The sequence below is a fragment of the Babylonia areolata genome, chromosome 2 (genome assembly GCF_041734735.1).
Source record: "Babylonia areolata isolate BAREFJ2019XMU chromosome 2, ASM4173473v1, whole genome shotgun sequence".
Lineage (NCBI taxonomy): Eukaryota > Metazoa > Mollusca > Gastropoda > Neogastropoda > Buccinidae > Babylonia > Babylonia areolata.
In genome coordinates, this window is record NC_134877.1 from 7,782,545 (window position 1) to 7,804,343 (window position 21,799).

Consider the following 21,799-nt stretch of genomic DNA (forward strand, 5'->3'; position numbering starts at 1 on the left):
TGATTGAATTGTTTGTTCTACTTTTTGCTGATGACATGATTTTGCTGTCTATAACAACAGTTGGTTTACAGCGGCAACTTTACAGTTTATACACTGCTGCAACTAATTTACAGCTAAAAGTAAATATGGATAAAACAAATATTGTTGTTTTTCGTAAGGGAGGGTATTTGGCAAGAAACGAAAGATGGTCATATGGAAGCGAAAGAATAACTGTCGTTAATGCATATTTTTCAACAAGACTCAGTTTCAACTTTGCATGTCAAGACATTGCTAATAAAGCAAAAAAAAAAAAAAAAAAAAAAAGCAGTTATTTTGATTCTTCATATTTTGTATAAAGTAGACTGTAGCTCTTTTAGTGTATTTGTTAGATTATTTGATTCGCAAGTTCAGCCAATATCACAGTATGGAGCAGAAATCTGGGGACTGGAAAATAGAATAGTAATAGAAAAAGTGCACTTGTTTGCATTGAAACGTTTTCTTAATGTAGACAATCGAACTCCAAATGATCTTGTTTATGGTGAACTGGGGAGACACACGATTTATCTAAATTCATATATCAAATGTATTAAATATTGGCTAAAGTTGACTAGAATGAATGAAAACAGATATCCATTTAAAGCTTATAAAATGATATGTTGTTTAGATAATAATGGCAAGAAGACTTGGGCAACGAGTGTTCGTCAGTGTTTAAATTCTTATAGTTTTGCATTTGTATGGAATAATCAAGGGGTGGAAGATATTGCAGGTTTCTTAAAGTGTTTCAGACAACGTATTATTGATTGCAGGTGGCAAGATTGGCATGATCATATACAAACTAGTGATAGATTCGCACAGGTTAGACTTTTTAAAACATCGCATGTGATTGAGCCATACATTGAGTTAGGACTGAACAGATATATAAAATGTACACTGACAAAATTTAGATTTGGTATTTCCAATATTGCTTCTCATAGTTTCAGGTATAGCATTCTAAATGAACCCATGTATACATGCCGTTTATGCAGTTCGGGTAAAGAAGATGAATTGCATTTTTGTTATCTTGCCCTGCTTTGTGTGACCTCAGACAAAAACTTATTCAACCGAAATATTATAGCGATCCGTCTAGTTTTAGGTTTAATTTACTCATGTCTTCAAGACAGAAATGTACTCTGTATAACTTAGCCATATATATATATATATATATATATATATATATATATATATATATATATATATATATATATGAAGGATTGAAGAGACTACGTACAGTTATCTCGTGAATGTTTTTGAATATTTGTGTTAACTATTTTGGTTGATATGGTTGATATTGTGCTAACAATTTTTGGTTGATCTGAATTGTCCACTTACTGTGTCATGTCATTTTCTAATTATCATGTATCAATGAATCCCCCTTCAGTAAGGGGCTCTGGCCTTATCTGAATAAAACATTCGTTCGTTCGTTCGTTCTCTCTCTCTCTCTCTCTCTCTCTCTCTCTCTCTCTATATATATATATATATATATATAACACGTAGTATCTGTAGCATGTCGAAGTTCAGCAGTGAATCCGACTTTTTTATCGCATTTTTTCATTTTGCTTTCTTTTTAATATTTCAATATTCCATCAATTCATTTATTGAGTGGTTTAATGGCAGATCGCTTTCTTTTTTTCTACCACAGTTTTGTGAGAATGACAGAGACCGTTCCTTGGATAGGTGGAACGCGGTTGAGTCAATAAGGTTATGCCCTTCAAGTTCGATATCAACCCTCACATTGACCTGCCTCCCCTTTCCTCGCTCTTTCAATTGTAAGTGATATTCAGTCCTTGTAATTTCATTTAAATATGCTAGATAATTCTGCTTTTATTACCATTGTTTCTTCTTTTCCCCCCTCTCCCCCCTCTTTCTGTGGCCTGGCCTTGGGTTTTGATCAGCACTATAATACGGTCGTATTTTTGTTCAATTTTCATTTCCCGTTTCCACTCACATTTTGGTGAAATTTCGAGTTTCTTACCGTTTTCTTTTTTCTTATCCCACTCACCCCACCGCCATTTTCTATTGTGTAGTTTGTTTCTGTAGCTGGTATGGCCTTCGTGGGCTGGACCTTGAGCCAACAAACAGGACGAAGAACCCCACGGTATGCGAACTGCATACCGGATCCTGTCCAACCTGTCCTCACGTGTCAGCCACTGTTTCTGTAGAAAAATGGAACGTGTGACAGGATGCCATACGTGGCCCAAACAGGAAGAAAGGTGACAGTTCTGAATATTAATTTTACACTAGACGTTCGAAATTACACGTTCTTGCTGATGCTTCTGTGAGGACGAATAAACTGGATTGACATTCAACAGGCAGATCCCATGCAGTGTTAAGGACATGGCAGTGGTTAGCGATTCCGTATGTAAGAAACTGTAATGTTACACCAGTATGTCGAGGTCTATGGGGCGTCCATTGAATGATCATTATGTTGAAGTAACCCTCAACACCCATGCTACAATCATTATTTAAACAAGATTCGGCGTATGTGTTCGTTCGTTTGCTCTTCAAAATAAGGTCTTTTCAATGAAAATTATTTTTGTCGAGGAAAGAAAAACAACAACATGAATCAGGGTGGGTGGGTGTGTATGTGTGTGTGTGTGTGTGTATGCGCGCGCGCGCCGCGCACGTGTGTGTGTGTGTGTGTTTGCTGCGTGTGTGTCTGTGTGTACGCGCATGCTTGCTTGCGTGCGCCGTACTTGTGTTGGCGCGCGGATGTGCGTGTATTGGCGAACGACGAGTACTCGTATCACTTAAACCGGCAGAGGTTGACGTAGGGCAATGATAATGTATCATACGTAGTGACAGTCAACACAAGGTACGACAGTCACACCGCAATCACTTGAACTGATAGCACATAACAGGCATACCAACTAGTCGACATAATGCACCAATACAAGCCTGTAGAACACACACACATGACTCAGATTGTTCAGCAACTGTTTAAACTGGCCTCTGTGTGTGTGTGTCTGTGTGTATGTGTGTGTATGAGTGCGTGTGTGTACATATTTGTCCTCCATTGTGTGTGTGCATATATATATATATATATATATATATATATATATATATATGTGTGTGTGTGTGTGTGTGTGTGTGTGTCATCCAGTGTGTATGTGAGAGAGGGAGAGAGAGAACGTGGATGTGTGTATCCTCCAAGAGACACAATAGCAAACCGCCAATGACAGGGCAACTCCGGGGAAAGCATGGCAGGACAATATTGCACATTGCTGCTTTGTTGACAACAGGCTGCACCAGCTGGTAGAGGGAGGGGGAGGGTGGGAGGTGCAGGTTAGGGGGAAGATCTATGCGGAACTGATATTAAAACATCCTTCTGTGTCCATGTGTACTTCCTCGTTAGTGTATGCTTGACTGGGCGCGCGCGAGTCTCTGTGTGTGTGTGTGTATACGTGTAGTTCAGTTGGTCGGAAGTTGAAAACTAGACGGTGGCCATTGATGTTGATGTTGTAGTGTTCACGGTCAGCGGATAACAGCCCGGACAGCCAGCTACCTTTAACAGTGACAGATTTACAAGTTCACCACTTATCTGTATATTAACCTGTCGTTAAGCAATTATCTGTGCACCGCAAGTTTGACAACTTGGCAACGGAAGAGGAGAGAATGGTTGGGAGGGAGTAGGGTGACAAAGTGTCAAAGTTGCCAATTAACATTTTTTCGTCGGAAGGGAATTGACGTGGTTTGGGTGAACGGGGAAGTGGAGTGCAGTGGGTGTGAAAAAGTCATTTTTGTTGAAGATAGGTTGACTTTTTCTTTTAAGTGACAAGTCCTTGTACAAAAACGAGCACCTCGATCCGTCTGTCCAGACTGCTGGGAGAGAACACTCATCTGTTTGAGACCTCCACGGATATGTGGCAGTTCCTATGTGATGGAGAACTGGACATGTCTAGAAATATAATTATATATATGTATTTATATATATATATACATATATATATGAACATAGCATATAGCCCATATATATGACAGATGTGCATGGACAGGCATAGCCTCCACATCCTGACGTTACCCGCGTATTATTCTTATCGTGTTTTGGATTTACCACAGTGGTTTCATGATGGGCTTTAAACTATGGGGACTGGGTTACGGAAGAAAGCTGAGCTAGGAACTGCAAACATGTCGGACGTTAATCAATCAAAGAATGCAAACATTGTCCAGGAGCACGGAAAAAATAAGATTTGTTCGTGTTTAGTATTTTTTTATGTTAATTTTCCTGGCCACTGAAGAAAATCCACGTTCAGAGCACTTGCAACAATCACAAAGAAATTTTAAAATCTTTTTAAAGCGAAAATGAAGAATTCAAAAAAAGAAAAGAAAACATACTTGCATTCAACAGTCACCAAGAAAAAAAAGCGCAATACATCCTCCCTCCCACCCAGCACTCAAAATACAACAACAAACAAACAAACAAACAAAAACAAAAAAAACAACAGAAAAGAAACAAGCAAAAATAAAAAGTTAATATTTAACCTTTTCGTTCCGTTATAAAATGAAACTTGTTTTTCCATCTGGAAGGGAAGTGGTGTGTGCAGAGAAGGTGGATGTGGGAAAGGAGTGGAGGGAGGGAGGGAGAGGGATGGGGACCGTGACTGTTCAGTCTGAATCGCCTCGGAGAAACTTGAAGCAAAGAGGAAGTGAAGTTGTGAAGTCTTCATACACACATGCAAGCACGCACAGACACACTACACTACACGCACACACACACACACACACACGTACGCGCACTCACAAACACAGCGTTAGATTGTAGGTCGGTCTTTCGTTTTGTTTTCCTTTCTGTCTTTTTTCTTACCGTCTTTTCCTGGCGTGATATTAGCCGGCACTGGCGATCCGTGTGTGTGTGTGCGCGCGCGCTCATTCTCGCACGCGTCTGTCTGTGTGTTCCGTGTACGCGCTCACGCGTGCATGTGTGTGCGTGCCAGCGTAGGTATGCATGTTAAAAAACTACACCACTGGAGAAGCGAAAACAATGTGCTCCTAAAAACCACGTTTAGTAGTGTCATGTAACAGCCGGGTGGCCCAGAGGTTGGTTGCCAGCAGGTTCATTTGTATGTCAGATTGAACCCAGAGCAAATAAGTGTGACGAACAACAGTTAGTCTTGTTGTCCCTAACTGAGCTGTTGTCCTCATGTGGTCAGTATTGACTGTAACAACCCTGATATATGATGTGGTACTCTGGTGTGGATAATGTGGGGAACACTGTCTCTGTTGACCGTAACTCTGATATATGATGTGGTACTCTGGTGTGGACAATGTGGGGAACACTGTCTCTGCATGTCTCATCGTATGTCCCCTCCAGTCCAAGCTTCCCGATCTCGCTGATTTACTCCTGCTGGATCAACCGCATCTAATTTTCATATGTGCTGAATGGTGTTGACATGTTGGACACAACAATAAGTTTTGTGTATCATTTGTCTGTTCGTGTGTGTGTATTTTTTCATAAACTGTGATTGTTTTTGTGGGTTTTTTTTGTTTTTGTTGTTGTTTTGTTTTTGTTTTTTGTTTTACAATGGGCAACGACATCGAATCACACAGAAAAGCGATCTGTACATCTGTACACCGAACTTGCCAAACCCGTTACTGAAAAAGGCAAGCCGAAAAAGTTCCTTTGCAAACCATGAACCTTTCAGCAGCAAAGTTCACAACGAGCTGGAAATCACAGGGTTTGTCATCTTCACACTAATCACATGCAGTGCTCCATTCTGCCTGTACAGTTCACTTTTCACAGGAGTTCACGGACTGCGTACAATTGGCGAGTCTCTGAGGATGAAGAAATATATCAAACCGAATCTTGGACGCTGTTGGCCAGACTAGCAACATAATATAGTCCTTTCGTGACAGCGCCTTTGCTTCCAACTGACAGCCTGTCGCTACATCCACTGCCAGATCTGTGATTCCTGCTGCTGCTGTCAGGGCAAGTTGAATCCAACCCACGGTCTGGTTCCATGAAGGATTCACAGAGAACCCCTTCTGCCAGTCAGTTGGAACAGTCGGAACGAATAGAAACCAAACTAAACAAATTGCTGAAATGATATATGATTGGCCTCGAGTTCCAAGTTGATTACTAAACTTCAACGTGTGGATGACGAATAGGGAGGGTGTGCAGGCCCACTTTCGTCGGGACTCCCTGGTTGTTTGTTGTTGTTTTTAGCGAGAACCGTGTGCGCATGCGCGTCTCCATTGCTGGTTTTGCTAGATCACCGAAAGGCTAAAAATTCGTTGTGCAGTGGAAATCGCTGTTCTGACAAAAGTATTTTCAACAATTTCGGTGAGTATTTTAGCAAGGTTTTTTTGTTTGTTTGTTTTTCGGGGTTTTTTTTCAGTTGTATTTTATACCTGAATCAAGGTTGTTGTTTTTCTTTCTCCCTTGCAGAGGTTATATTTGTCAAGAAACACGTAATCACATTTCACATTTGGGTAAACAATATAACAAAATACATTCTTTGATTCCAACAAAAACAATGAAGCATTACACCGTAGAATCTGCTTCAAGGAAAACACATAAACACTGACCCTCGCTTCACTGAAGTTATATCATTCATCCAACTGCAAGGTTTTTGTGGGGGTTTTTTGTTTTTGTTTTTGCATCTCCCCAATCCCAACAAACGCACACAGTGAGGCCCACACACACACATACTCTTTAATGTATAATCCCTCGGTCAATATACCACAAAACTAGTAACGTAATCTCCTTCTGAGACATCGAGGGAACACAGAGAATAATCCAGTTTAGTACAGGTTCTTAGAATGTACAAACATAATCATGAAGAAAAAACAACAATAACAGTATTATCAATTATTATTATTATCAAAACATCAAAACCTGTTACATAATATTGTGTATATTCTAAGCTAGCCATCTGTCCGATCATTATGTTATTCTCTTTCTCTCTTACATACACAGAGTAGCAAACAGCCAGACACAAACACGCATACACCCCTCCCCCCCCCCCGCCCCCCCCCCCCCCCCGCACCCCCCGCCCCCATACCCCCTCCTGCCCAATACTCACATATGCACAGAACGCTCACTCTCGCACACTCTCGCGCGCACATTCACACACACACATTGGCAAACGAAATGGGCTACACACAAACACTTGAATGTTGGCATAATGGCACCAAAGCATTTGATATTTCAATTCAACACAGATACATAAATGGCAATTGAGATTTAGCATATGGTGTTGCAGAAATTCGCCTGTCGCCGGTATGTCTGTACGTGTGGTTGGCAGTGTTGTACACAAAAATAAAATACAATAAAGTAGAAATAAGACAGCAATGATACTGGCAGCAAAAAACTAGTTTCTTTAACCATTCATATATATTCCGATGTACCATACTAGACTAATCATTTAAATCGTTTATTATTCCCATATACGGGAACCACTTCTGTTCAAATTTGTTATCGCGCATTTCCATTCTGGACACATATTTTTCAGTGCGGTAGTTGTACTGTACTTCCTTCACGAATGCTGATATTGTTGGTCTGATTTTATTGATTCTGCTTTTGTATATAAAGAATTTAGCCCATAATATAATCAGGTTGAGTATTTCGTCTGTTTTCGTTTTGTCGTCAGTTCCAAACAAAACAAGTTCAGTATTAAAGGATAATCTCTCACACACTTGGCACTTATCTTTCAATAATGTTTCCAGTTCTAACCAGTAAGACTGTATATGGCTGCATTCCCACAGATAATGATGTATAGTATCTTTTTTCAATATTGCAAAAGTTGCATTCTTCACATTCTGTCAATCCCATTCTCCTAAGAATACTATTTGTGACTAGAATTCTAAAGCAAATTGGGATTTGGAACCATTTTAGTTTGATTTCTTTCGTCTTCTTAATTAACTCTAAAGCAGTTTTCCAGTCTGTTACAACATCCAGTTCTCTCTCCCAAATAACGAACGGTTTTATGTCATATATTTCTATTTTTTCAAGCAAAATATTATAATATGTTCTTGATCCTTTTGTAACTCTACATATCATGTCTAATGCTTTTGTGTTCTGGTTACTTTCGTTGTTGATTATTACTATCCTTTCCTTTTTAATGTATTGCTTTATTGCTTGTGTACAACTTTGATAGTGTAAGTAGTTAACCCTTATGCTCCATTTTTTTACAGAATTGTTCATGGCTCAGAAAGCCTCCGTCTTCACTTAATACATCTTTTACTAAATACACATTCTTTTTTGCCCAGTCATTGTAATTTTACGTGGTTGTTGAATTGATCAAATGCTACGAATACATCTTTCCAGAAGTGGTTACATTTACTTTTGATAAATCTTTTGGCTCCGTAACAGTTTAAGTTAATTATTTCTGGACATTGTTTAAGTAGTATTTGCCTCGACTTTTGGGTTCTTGTGTATAATTTCCTTACCCATGACAATTTTAAGGACTTAACGAAAGTTATTATATCCGGTATTCCTATACCTCCTTGCTCAATGTTTTGCACCGAATACTGTCTTTTGATTTTGTCTGTTTTTTTGTCCCATACAAACTCATAGCACATTTTTTGCAGTCTTTTCAGTTCGTTTTCTGGCGGTTTGGGCAGTAAAATCCATAAGTAAGTTAATTTTGTAAGTATTAAGGATTTTAGTACTGCCACTCTACCCAAAGGCGTACATATTCTTTTTGCCCACGTTTTGAATAGATTAATCACATCAACAAATTTATCTGCAATATTAATATTTGTTATGTCTGATATTTCGTTAGTAAACCAAATTCCCAATATTTTGAACTTTGTTGGATTCCATTGCATCTCTTTGTGAACTAAGTATCTTTCAGATGAATCTTCTTTTTTTCTAACCAAACATTTGTTGTTTGTTCACAGTTAAGTCTTAGGCCTGAAATATCTTCAAATTCATTTAGTGTTTCAAACAACCTTTCGTATGAGCATCTGTCTCCTTCTAATGTGAATGTTGTATCGTATGCAAACTGATTTATTTTAAATTCGGTGTCGGATATTTTTATACCATTTATTTTTTCGTCGTCACGAATTTTGCATGCAAGTATCTCTGATCATAGGACAAACAAATAAGGCGATATCGGGACTCCCTGACGACACCCTCTATTTATATCAAAGTGTTGGGATACCTTTCCATTAACTACTACATAAGGCTTTATATCATTATAAAAAAAAAAGAGGCTACCCAGTTGCATATATCCTCCCCAAATCCAAATTTTTTCAGTACCTTTTTCATGAACCCCCAATTAATCGAGTCAAAAGCTTTTTTCAAAATCTATCGATACGAGCAGTCCTGGTAGGTTCTTTTTTTTTTCAGGTAATGAATCATATCATACAGAGATCTTAAATTATTCCCAATATATCTTCCTGGTATGAACCCCGTTTGATCTTCATTTATCAGTTTTGGTAAGACAGCTTTGATTCGATTTGCAGTGCATGCTGTTCCAATTTTATAGGTGACATTTAAAAGAGTAATTGGTCTCCAGTTTTTTAAGAATTCCCTAGGCTTATCTGCTTTAGGTAGACATACTATTACCCCTTTCCTTTGTGTTATAGACATTCTTCCTTTGTAAAATACTTCATTAATAGAACGGACTACAAAATCCCCAAGTTGTTTCCAGAAAAACTTAAAGAAACTGACTGTCACTCCATCAGTTCCTGGACTTTTGTCATTATTCATATTCTTTAATGCTATAGATGCTTCTTCTTTAGTAATAATTCCCTCCAGTACCTCAGCTTCTTATTCACTTAAATGTGGTAGATTTGTGACGTAAGTACCTAAGTCAACCTCTTGTGTATTTCTTTCTTTATATAGTTCTTGGTAAAAAGACCTAGTTTCTTCTAACATTTCCTCTGTTTTCGTTAAGACCTGTCCATTGTCTGTAACAAGTATTAGCATTTGTTTACTCACAAAGTGTCTTTTTTCTAGTGAACAGAAGTATTTTGTTATTTTTTCTCCCTGTGACGCCCATCTTGCCTTTGACCTAATGATGATCCCATCCATTTTTGTTTTTCTTATTTCTTCTAATTGTTTCTTCTTTTCCTCTAACTGGTATGCTTCCTTTACACTTCTATCACTATTTTTTTCTATCGCCTGTATGTTTTGTTCCAGACCTTCTTCTTTTACTCTTTGCTCTCCTTTCTTTTCAATGGCATATGCTACAGTATTTTCTCTTATTTCCATTAACAGGGTGTCTAAAAAATAAATGGTCTGATATTGTGAAGTGCAATTCGCTATTTAGAATATCTTTGATTTTATCCCGGGAATATATCAGTACTGCATATTGTTCCTTTATCCTTTCAATAGTTTCATTAATACGTTCTACATATATCTGATCTTTTAACAAGGAAGGGTTAAATTTCCAAAAAGGTTTATGCTTCTTTTCTGCTTTAAACATCATTTCTAATGTTATGAGGGAATGGTCACAACGATATCCATAACAAATGTCTGCATTTTTTACGTCAGAGATAAGTGTTTCAGAAACTAGGAAGAAATCTAACCGACTTTGCTGAAATGGATTTGTTCTTCTCCAGGTGTATCGTAAAATTTCTGGATTAAATTCTCGCCAAATGTCTACTAGTTCTAATTGTGATATCATATCCAGTACTGTATCCCTTGCTTTAGTATTATTAATATGTTGTAATTATGATAATCTAAATTCGGGTTGATAACAAGATTTCAGTCTCCTGCTATTATGATATTTGTTACTAACAGATCTTCAAGTTTTTGACTGATGTCTTTAAAAAATGATGGGTCGTCTCTATTCGGTCCATATACATTAGCTAGAGCAATTTATTCACCCATGGTATTTATTATAAGAATTATGTAATTTCCCTGGCTATCTTTGATGCATTTCTCTATCTTCAAGGCAAAATTGTTGTTAAGTAAAATAGCTACCCCCCTAGATCTCTTATTTTTGGATGAAAATACACATTCATATCCCCATTCTGCTCTAATTTGACGCTCAGATTTAGGAGGAAATGTGTGTCTTGTAGAAAATATATATTGTTTTTGTCTCAGATATTGAAGGACATCTCTTCTTTTAGCAAACTTGCCAAGGCCTTGGCAATTGAGAGATGACAACGTAAGACTATTCATTGTATTGTATCATTATTCTAATAACCATTTTACTCATTTTCATTATAATATAGATAATTTTACAATTGTGTCACTTGCGTTCCTCAGCCACCTCATATAAAGTGTTAACCCGTTAAAAAAAAAACCTGCTCGCTTTCGTTCAGTTCTTGCATTCACATGGCCACTCATCCTCCTTTTCTTGAACAGTCGCTCTCTCTGACATGGTTGCATTCAATAGACGTTATTGAGCTCAACTACAAAAAAAGGAATAACTGGTTAAACAAATGAATAAATAAAACACGACTTAGTTTGCAAATTAAGGCATATGTGATCTTAAGTGAACTCATCAAAAGCACGTTTCTTCTTTGAAAAAACATGTAAGAAATAATTATTTAAAATAAATAAATAAATAAATAAATTTAAAAAAAGAAGATGAAAAAATACCAAGAAATACAAACCGAAATCGAGACATATTATATTACATTTTCACTAGAAAAAGTGACATACTGTAAGGTAAAGTTATGTACAAATCAAACTGAATGATTTTGAATGCAGTTTTTTTTTTCTTTTATGAATTCTCTTGTGAAACACAACACTAGGTGCTGAAGGATTCCTTGCTTGCCGAAGGAGAGTGGGAAGGGGGTCGGGTCGTTGGAGGGAGGAGGTCGAGTGGAAAATGGTCACACACACACTCACACACACACAAGGAAAAAAAAAAACAGAAAAAAAAAAAAAGAGTAACGTTTCACTCCACAATGATGTAGAATCGTGAGAGACCATTTTTCATGTTGCACATGAAAAACGCTTCACGCTACTAGGATCACACCAAATCCAGACGCCACCAAACCACTGGCCAGGAGGGGGTGGGTTGGGGGTGGGGAATCAAGTATGTATACAAAGCATGTGAAGAAAATGGGATAAAGAGGGGCGTGGGGGGCAATGGGAGTATGTGTGTGCCTGTTCGTGCGCGCACGCGCACACTTAATATTAGCGGAAGATACACACCCACCCACACACATACACACACACATAGCAGAACCCAATGTCTTTCATAAGAAAAAAAAATAAAATAAAGAAGGAAAAGAACTTTCACAGAAACCAGAGGCGGAATAAATGTGGATTGCACTATCAGTAGTGGACAAGTAATAAGTCGAATTCAAACACACACCCCATCCCCCCCATCCATTTCCCAATAATCAAACAGTTCAGTCAATCCGACTTCCAGGTAAATTGCCGTGAAAAAAGCGTTTCAAGTTGCTCGAGTTACACCAACCCGCTCACCCACTGGGTAGGTAAAAAAAAGAAGAAAAAAAAGATAATAAAGTAAATAAACAAGTTTAAAAAAAAAAATTTTTTTAAATCATCGCACGTGTGGAAAAAAAAACACTAAAAAACAAACAAACAAACAAAAGTTCCACGTAGCTCGAACACCAGACGCAGCACACACACACACACACACACACACACACACACACACACACACAATTGCCTGTAAAGAAAGAGGGGGCAGAGGGATGTGTGTGCGCGTGTGTGTGTGCGTGCTCGCGCGCGCGCGCGCGGTGTGCATGCACATCCACGCTCGCTCGCGTGCTAGCGGGGAGGTTGGGGTGTGGGGGTATACAAAGAAGTGTAACTACATGTCTTCCTGAAAAAAGACCTACAGATCTCCATCAGAGATGAATGAGGTCAAGTTTACCCCCCCCCCCCCCCCCCCCCCCCCTCCATCATTGGTTCAGTCAATCAGGCCTTCGTGATGTTAGTCACTGTTTTTGTTGTTGTTGTTAGTTTGTTTGTTTTATTGGTTTCTGTTTTGGGGTGTGTGTTTTTTTGTTTTGTTTTGTTTTTTGCTTGTCTGTTTGTCTTTTTCCCACTCAATAATGCGAAATCTAAAACCGTATTGTCAAAAAAGCAAAGAATAACACTCATCTTCGCCATCACTGCCACTATAAAAACTATAGTAACAAAAAGATTGTTAATAATAACAAATAATAAATTAATATTGTCCATAATGCAAAGAATAATAATAGCAATACGTATCGTCACCATCACTGTCACCACTCCTACCACTGTTCATCATTACCACTGTTCATCATTATCACATTGACTGCATCAACAGCGGCAGCAAAGAAAGGTCAGTAATAATGTTACGTATAAATGTACGGTATTCCCCCATCCCTACTTCGTCTTCCTATCACACAGTCCCTCCATTCTCTATCCTCTTCTCCCTCACTGGAGTAAACAATACATTCCACCACCAACCGTCACCCCCCCCCCCCCCCCCCCCCGCCCCTCCACATCTCCTCCCCCCCCCAAAAAAAAAAAAAATTACATAAAAAATTTAAAAAATGAATGTCAAAATATAGAATTTGCCTTTCAAAGCTGGGTGGATACTTTTTCTCTGGGACATGTCAGTGTCTGCTCAGTCTCCATGGCCTGGCTCTCCACTGGTTGCTGGCGGTCCCGTTGCTTCTGGGACTGGCTGGGGGAGGACGACTGGTGTCTGGCTGGCTGTACCTTCGCTGGCTGCTGGTCTTTGGACTTCTTCCTGTCAGCAGCTCGCTAGCCACCTGCCGTTGGAACCTCCCTGGCAGTCTGGAACGTCTCTCCCTCTGCTCACTGTGCGCTGGTGACACTGTGTGGTCCGGGCCTGGAGTGATGGCGGATGTGTCCTTCAGAACACTCATGTCTCCGTGCACCACTTTTGTAATTGTATTGTCTTTCAGTTTGGCATAAATCACTCTCTCCTTTGTCCAGCAGTTTTTTTACACACGAGTTGTTTTTTACTTCCATTAAACGTTTCAAGTTAAGTGGGGTTAAGTCCTCAACTATTCCTGTATGTGTTCCTTAATATTTTTGCAAGTTTACGAGTTATATTTGGTTTTATAATTATATCAGTTATTTGGTTTAATCCTCTGTGTTTGAGCGTGTTTCTTGTCAAATCTCTGCCATTAAGTATTCGAACTGATCTATTTAAAATTCCAATCAGAGCCTCATCTGGTTTCGACTTTGGAGAGACTGACACACCAAATATCAGTTTGGAGCATCATTTTATCCACAGCATGCATATTTTTTTCATGTCTTTGTGAAGTTGAGGGAAAGGGAAATCCTTGTTATGGACAACCGTCGACGAGATTTATTCAGTATAAATATTCCGTACACTTAGAGTAGGTTTGGGTCCACGATGGGTAAGGTTTTGTAATGTTCTCAAAGATAGTTCTTGTCCATGACGGTGGTACTGGGCAAGGGCGACTAGCAGAAACATTACACAGTATCTAACACCACACAGTATTTGTCAGTTAATCAACCATTGCACAAAATGGGATACACGAGTATACTTGATAATTATCGAGGGATCTCGCTAGCCGCTTCTTAACATTTGTAGTGAAATGTACAGTTTTGTGTTGAATAAGCATAATATTGCAAACTGGACTGTTCAAAATATTATTGGTGATCAAGCTGGATACAGGAAAGGTTACAATACAGCTGATTACATTTTCATTCTTTTTGCTATGATACAAAAACAGCTTGAGAAACAAAATTATAACTAAATATTTTAGCAATGCATTTGACACTTCATGTTGAGGAAAGTTATGGACCGTCCTGTACAAGAATGGTAAGATACTGAATGCTTGAAGGTCAATTTATTCTGTTGTGAAAGCAATTGTACGTGTTGGAGGTGATTTAACAGATGTTTTTGTGCCCACGAGGCCTGAAGCAAGACGTATGTTCACCAGTTTTATTTTCTTTCTTTATAAATGAGTTAACAAAAGTGTCGTAAACTGCAGAGTAGGGAAGACAATAATTTTACTATCAGAATTTGTGTTTGTGTGCCTTATTACTTTCTCACATTCTTACTCTCTCACTCTGCAGTCTTACGCCAACATTTTGATTTAAACAATATAACTGAAAACAAATTTTACATATATAATACACAAGTTTCTAACAAGAAACACAGAAGACACACACACATTTAACTATTACATACACGCTATGGAGTGTGGCTATAACATCCTAATAAATATAATTGTGTTAAGTTTTAAGAGTTTCTGCACACACTGCAGTTCAACAGTCAGGCACTATATAAATCTATGCAAATTAATTCAATTGTCAGGTCTCTCAGCACCACTGAGCCACACATTTGCCAAACCAGACGTCGAACCAGTCACACACATCGAAGCACAGAATACAGTCAGTAAGTTTCACACAACCTCCAGCGTCGTCATCAGAGGCGGAAAAAAAACAACAAACAAACAAACAAAAAACCATCACGCAGCACAGCCTCTCCCCGCCGAGGATGCTTGTGTACCCTCCGCGTCTGCCCAGACGGTATTTTCTTTCCCCTCAAACCCATGCGAAGGGATCAAATCTATCGTCCTAATAATACATTACTGGTAATGTCCCACGTTAGCACCAAATTCCTGGATATATTTCGTGTATATTGCAATGCAGGCATTAAAGTATAACATGAATAATAATCATCATTATATTGTCGCTCTTTCATTTCCACCTCCATTGCTGTCTGCTTTTTACACATGTAACAAATTTACTTTCTTGCTCCATCCATACAGTTACTAATACATTTATAATATTAATAGTTTTCACAGTTCTCAATAACAGTAAGCATATCGTCACAAATGAAACTCACCGTCACATTCGCAAAAACATCCGTTCTCCATTATTTCAAACTTTTAACATCATTTTAGTTACACAAATAAATCTATCATTTAAAATAATTCAGAGGTTTTTTTCCCTGTCCTAATTCGAACATGCATTCGAAGAAATGGTATTTTTTTTAAAGAACATATTTACCGGTCAGCCCACAGTCAACCGAGGAATAAATCTGCTGGGCAGGTCTACTCTGCAACCCGTCTGCTTGAAGACTGACTGCCAACCACGCTCCTCCAATCGCCAAACTCAGACGCCGGCCAATCAGCATTACGAAATACATACATACATACATACATACATATATATATATATATGTGTGTGTGTGTGTGTGTGTTGCGTGCCCGCGTTTTTATCTCTTTTTTATGTGTATGTGTCTGCGCATGCGTGTGTGTGTGTACTTGTATATTCGTGCGTGTGTATGTACTTGTATATTCGTGTGTGTGTGTAGAGAAGAGAACAAGAAAGATAGTGGCGTGAGGAAAGAGATGATTATACACTTTGTGTGTTATGTTGCAGGAAAACCTGGAGATCATGAACCAAAGCTGTGCCGAGGTCAACAGACTGGAGAACGAATTGGACGTGAGTTATACCGACTGTTTGTTACTGCTTGAATTTTCTTCTCTCTCTGTCTCTGTCTCTGTCTCCCTCTCTCTCTCTGCGTGTGTGCGCGTGCGTACATGCGTGCATGAGAGAGACTGAAGACTGACTGAAGATGGTTTATTCACATTAGGCCTAAGCTGCTCGTGAACTTCAAGGGGAATGGGAACGATATGTAACGAGCTTCAAATGATCATGAAGAAAAGGAGTGCGTGTGTGTGTGTGTGTGTGTGTGTGTGAGAGAGAGAGAGAGAGAGAGAGAGAGACGGGTTCGGATGTATGGGGTGTTTGGGCGTGCTTTGTGTCTGTCTAACGTGTGTGGGCGTAGTTTGTTTGTTTTGTTATTGCAAAGCAGTCTGAGATGTTAGAAAGCATGATATAACTTTATATTATTAGCGTTATTTGTAAACTTTATTTGAAAGTCATATGTGCAGATGATTGTAATGACAAAACCTGTCTTGTTTTTCTCAAATGATTAATTGTAGATATATATATATATATATATATATATATATATATATATATATATATCTTGTATTGGTATTGAAATAAAGACTAGATAGGCCAGTGTCAGTTTTTTAAGTCCATACCTTTGTTAGGCCCCACCCCCACCCCCACCTCCGCCCTCTTTGTCACTCCTCTCCCTGACCTTCCATCTCCTCTTCCACTTTATCCTCTTCTCCCTTCCCAACCCGAAACGAGAGTGTCCCAGTCAGCGCAGGACTGTATTCTTGTCAATGGAATGATCGCAGTTTGAGTTTTTGCTCTTCTTCTTCCTTAAAGGATCATTAGGGCACCGCACAGAACTGTTTACCAGATTCCTCCAGGTCTGTTGGTTTTGTGTGAAAGCCCGGGTCTCTGTGAATAGTTTTCCTGTCCCTTATGTGACATTGTCAGTCTTGTCCTCTGTCTCCCTCCCTCAACATTTCATTGGAGGATTGCTTTAGCAAGACCAGTGGATCTTGTTACGTTGTCATACCAACAAAGTTTCTTTCTCTTAATTTATGTCAGCAGATTTCCATATGCCCCAATCGTTACTATTAATCATATCTATCTACCCTGTTGAAAGGAGGCCCGTGGCATGTACCGCAGCACGTTCCAGACATCATCGCAGCGCATGGAGGAGCTTGGCGGGAAGATGAGGAAGAGCATCCAGAGGGCACGCCAATACTTCGAGCTGTCCGACATGGCCAAACAGGTCAGCAGGCCTCTGTCGTCTGATGGATCCCTGAGAGGAGGGTGGGGCAAAAGCCTGTGGGAGGGGGTGGTGGTGGACTGGTTGGTTTCTTGCTTAGTTACGTGCTTTGATAGTTGGTGGGTGTTGAATATGATGGTAATGATCATGATGATGATGACGACGATGATAATGGTTTTCATTATTTTTGAAACAGTGACATGTCACATGACGTGACCAACATTGGTCCCGCCGACCACTGAAAACATGATTCTAGCAAAGGCGGGGACATCACCCCCAGTGAGTCCTCAGCGAACCCAGGCTGAGATCATATTTACGTTTCCGATGACGTCGGTGACACAAGTCCTTACTGATTCCAAACATCTGGTCTTGACATCACAGGATAGCATTGAAAAAAAACCCCATGTTTTCTATATATCTATATTTATCTATATATCTATATCTCTCTATATATAATTTGTGTGTGTGTGTGTGAGTGTTATGTATGTATATACAGTCCGTGGGTGACGTGCCTTTTCAGGCCCAGAGCGAGGCACTGCGGGCGGCCCGTCAGTACCAGAGCGCTAACGGGAACTACCGTGCGGCCATAGAGATGGTGACTCTGGCAGAGAAAGGCCTGGACGACACCAGCGCAAAGACCCGAACCCTCAACTCTGCCTGGCAGGAGACGCTCAGCCACGCCGTGGAAAGGGTGAGTCACTGAGGAGGCTGTGATGGTGATGTGGAGGACGAGCAGAAGGTGGTGGTGGTTATAGTGGTGGAGGTTGAGTGCTCATACGCACGAGTGAAAGAGTGTGTGAGGGTTATGACGACGACGGTTATGTTACAAGCGTAATAAAGAACTTGACTGATGACAGCAATTATGTCAAAGATTATGAAAATTAAGGACAACAATATAATGGCAGTTTGGATAATAATGATGATGATGATGATGATTGTGATATTAATTTTGGGAAACCGTTGTCGAAGTTGAAAGAGTTCATGATGGGAGGCAAGAACAACAGCAATGAAAACATTTAATGTGAGAGAGGCTGAGAGTGATCAAAACGATGACGATGATTATTATCATGAGCTCGATTATAATGCTATTGATAATAACTGATGGTTATAACGACTATAGACTGATGATGATGACGACCATAACGATGATGATAATGGTGATGATGATGATACGCACGATGATGTGTCTCAGGTGACGGAAGCAGAGAGGGAGAAGACGCGCAGTGAGAGTGAGCACAACAAGAAAGCCGCCGTGTGCGCTCAGCTGGAATCACGGATCCACTTCCTGGAGAAGAAGTACAAGCGGTCCATTGCCAAAGCCAGGTGGGTTGAACCACTATGTGGAATCATTTTGACATCTTGTCACCATCTCCAGCAGTGGCCCAGTGGGAGAGCGCCAACTGGGAAGCGAGTATACCTGGCTCGATTCCCGCACAAACCGAGATTTTTTTTTTATCCGACCCTCGCACCACCACACCTTGAGTTTTGGTCTGGGTGCTAGTCTTTCCTGTGAGATGATAAATCGAAGCTCCTTGCGCAGCACGCACTTAAAAGGCCCGAGGCAACTAACAGTTGCCGCTAGCAAAATGCTGCAAAGAAAATACACCTTGATACTGAAAAACAGAGACAGGAAGCGAAGAGGTGGAAGGAGGAGTATCTTAATCTCCACAGACACCAACAGAACAGCATATGACGTATCTTAGGTGGACTGCGGGGAAAGCCCAGTAAGATGACGGGTGGCCCAACAGTGAGCTGCAGATGTCACCTTGATGTTCAAGTGCCTGTTTGGCGCTCAACCAACTGCTGAACTGTGCCTTGTCAGCATGCGTGGTGGGTGTGTGTGTGTGTGTGTGTGGCGGATGATTTGGATTTGTGAGCGCGCTCGTAACTGAGCTAGAAAGAGGAGATCAGAAAGAGAGATACAGAGAGAGTCTGTGGGTGTGTGTGTGTGTGTGGGTACGTGCGTGCGTGCATCTGTGTGTTTGATTGCGCGCGAGAGAGGAGAGAGAGGGGTTTGGAGAGGGGGTGGGGGTAAGAGCTGTGGTAAGGGATGGAAAGGAAAGACATTTCCATGACGCTTTTGTGCGTACGTTGGGAGCGACAGTTGGTGCATGTGTGTTCTGATTCTGACATGCTCCTCAGTATGTCTGGCGGGAATTTGTATGTAAACACATTGTGACGTGTTTTATTAGCATGCCGGGTGTGTTCGTTTTCCAGTTGGCGCATGTGTGTGTAGTGTGATTTGGCGCGTGCGTCAGTGCCGTGTGTGTGTGTGTGTGTGTGTGTGTGTGCGCGCGTGAATCAGAATCAGATTCAATTTTGATATAAATTAGACCCCAGCAAGGTTTATAAGACTCCCATGCATAGTTACATATATCACACACAAAAAGTAAAACACTGAAATATAGAACAAGAGATTGAGTTACTTCTCCCTGCTATGGCGTGTTTTGTAGCAGTTACTTCTCCCTGCTATGGCGTGTTTTGTAGCAGTTACTTCTCCGTGCTATGGCGTGTTTTGTAGCAGTTACTTCTCCCTGCTATGGCATGTTTTGTAGCAGTTACTTCTCCCTGCTATGGCGTGTTTTGTAGCAGTTACTTCTCCCTGCTATGGCGTGTTTTGTAGCAGTTACTTCTCCCTGCTATGGCGTGTTTTGTAGCAGTTACTTCTCCCTGCTATGGCGTGTTTTGTAGCAGTTACTGACAAATCTTCCAAACATTCCCGCAAGTTTGTCTTCCAGTATCATATGACTGGGTTGTACTTGTTTGTGTACGTGTTCAGTTTGCAGTTTGCGTGAGAGAGAAAAGGGGAGAGACAAGCCTACAGCTTTTGAACAAGAAAGATTCAGACCACTGAGCAGCTCAGTAATTTGACACATACTGAGAGGGGAAATGAACAATAAAGGAAAATGAGAGAGAACGAACGAACGAAAATGTTTTTGTGAACTTTGGCCAAATCAAAAGCAGGTAACTGATAGGTGGGTGGGGTGTTGTAACACTTCAGTGGCATCACACAACATCATACTGTGCATAGACGTGATCTTCATTTACCTGGTCATGTCTAAGGAGATGATTTCTCCATTTGATCGCATGGAAAATTAATTTCGATACTTGACAATTTCTCTGTTCGTTGTTTGATCGAAGAAGTGTACTAAGAGAGATACTTGAAGAAATTTGTCCGTAAATCAGTATACACAGAACAAACAAACAACAGATGATATTCATTTTCCAGTTCACCTCGGCAAAAAGGACAATGTTTTAAAACATCATTTTAGTGTACCTATGAACACTATTATTCAATGGAAGTACACTGAATATGGATTGAGGCAACACCACTCTGGAACAATTTTTTTATCAGCATTTGTTATGCATTGTTCTTTTTCAAATATAATTTTTAATTATCTGCAGCAGGAATACCTTTCTCTATCACTGATAGTACCCGACCATTCTTAAATGAACAGGTCTTGAAAATAATAAGAAATTCCTTCACATCACCGAAACCTTGTTGTAACCACACAAATTAAAGACTGGTCTACTTAAGATTTCTCTAACAAGGGAAGCCCAACACTATTTTTCATTTACATCTATTCCAAGCAACGCCTAATAATCCAAATATGGCAGTCTATTTTGATTCATCTGCATTATTCTAAAACAGTATCTTATAACATTTAAGAAAGAGTTTACAAGAAACGGGTCTCTACCAATACCACCATACAAGCATTTTGTTAGTTGTTTACACTGTCACTCCCAAGAATCCCTTACATTCTGATAAATGATTTCTTTCTATATTCTCCAGTCTATTCATATCCCCAAACTTCAGATGCATACAATAGAACAGGATGTACCTTTACATTGAATATTTTGAAAAATACTGCATGTGACATTTCTTTATACTTTTGGAAATACTTCGCAAGTCTCATGGTTGCCCTATTGCCTTTCACAACAAGATTTCAGTCCCCCCTTTGGGGCTAATCTTTGATGTAAATGTAGACCCCAAATAACAGTATTCATTCACTACTTTTATTTCCTCTTCATCAGAGAACCACTTCTCATGCCAACCTAAAAATCCGCCTTTTCTGAACATCATCATTTTTTTTCTTCACATTAATTTTCAACTTCATCACCAGATAGCATGATTTAAGAATATTTCATTGATTCTGAAGTCATACGGGAGTTGTTGATTGTAATGCAGTATCATCAGCACAGAGCAATATAAACAGTTCCATGCTACCTGGTAACAACTGAACCCCATGTCTACCTGACACAGGCATATG

At 39.7% G+C, this 21,799-nt stretch overlaps 1 protein-coding gene across 7 annotated transcripts in view; it reads left to right on the top strand.

The window, feature by feature from the left end:
• Window positions 1-21,799, top strand: part of LOC143297181 (uncharacterized) — a 41,252-nt gene that overhangs the window by 5,489 nt on the left and 13,964 nt on the right. For 5 of the 7 annotated variants that reach the window (XR_013057221.1, XR_013057225.1, XR_013057222.1 and 2 more), the window contains exons 2-5: window positions 16,253-16,315; window positions 17,403-17,531; window positions 18,049-18,219; window positions 18,721-18,851. Coding sequence is in view for 1 of the 7 variants with exons in the window: in XM_076609395.1 (XP_076465510.1) it covers window positions 16,253-16,315; window positions 17,403-17,531; window positions 18,049-18,219; window positions 18,721-18,851 (494 nt within the window). In the remaining 6 variants the exon portion in view is untranslated. Of the gene's footprint in view, window positions 1-4,764; window positions 6,296-13,675; window positions 13,772-16,252; window positions 16,316-17,402; window positions 17,532-18,048; window positions 18,220-18,720; window positions 18,852-21,799 lie in introns of those variants that run through there. The other 2 variants (XR_013057228.1, XR_013057227.1) reach the window with 2 other exon arrangements.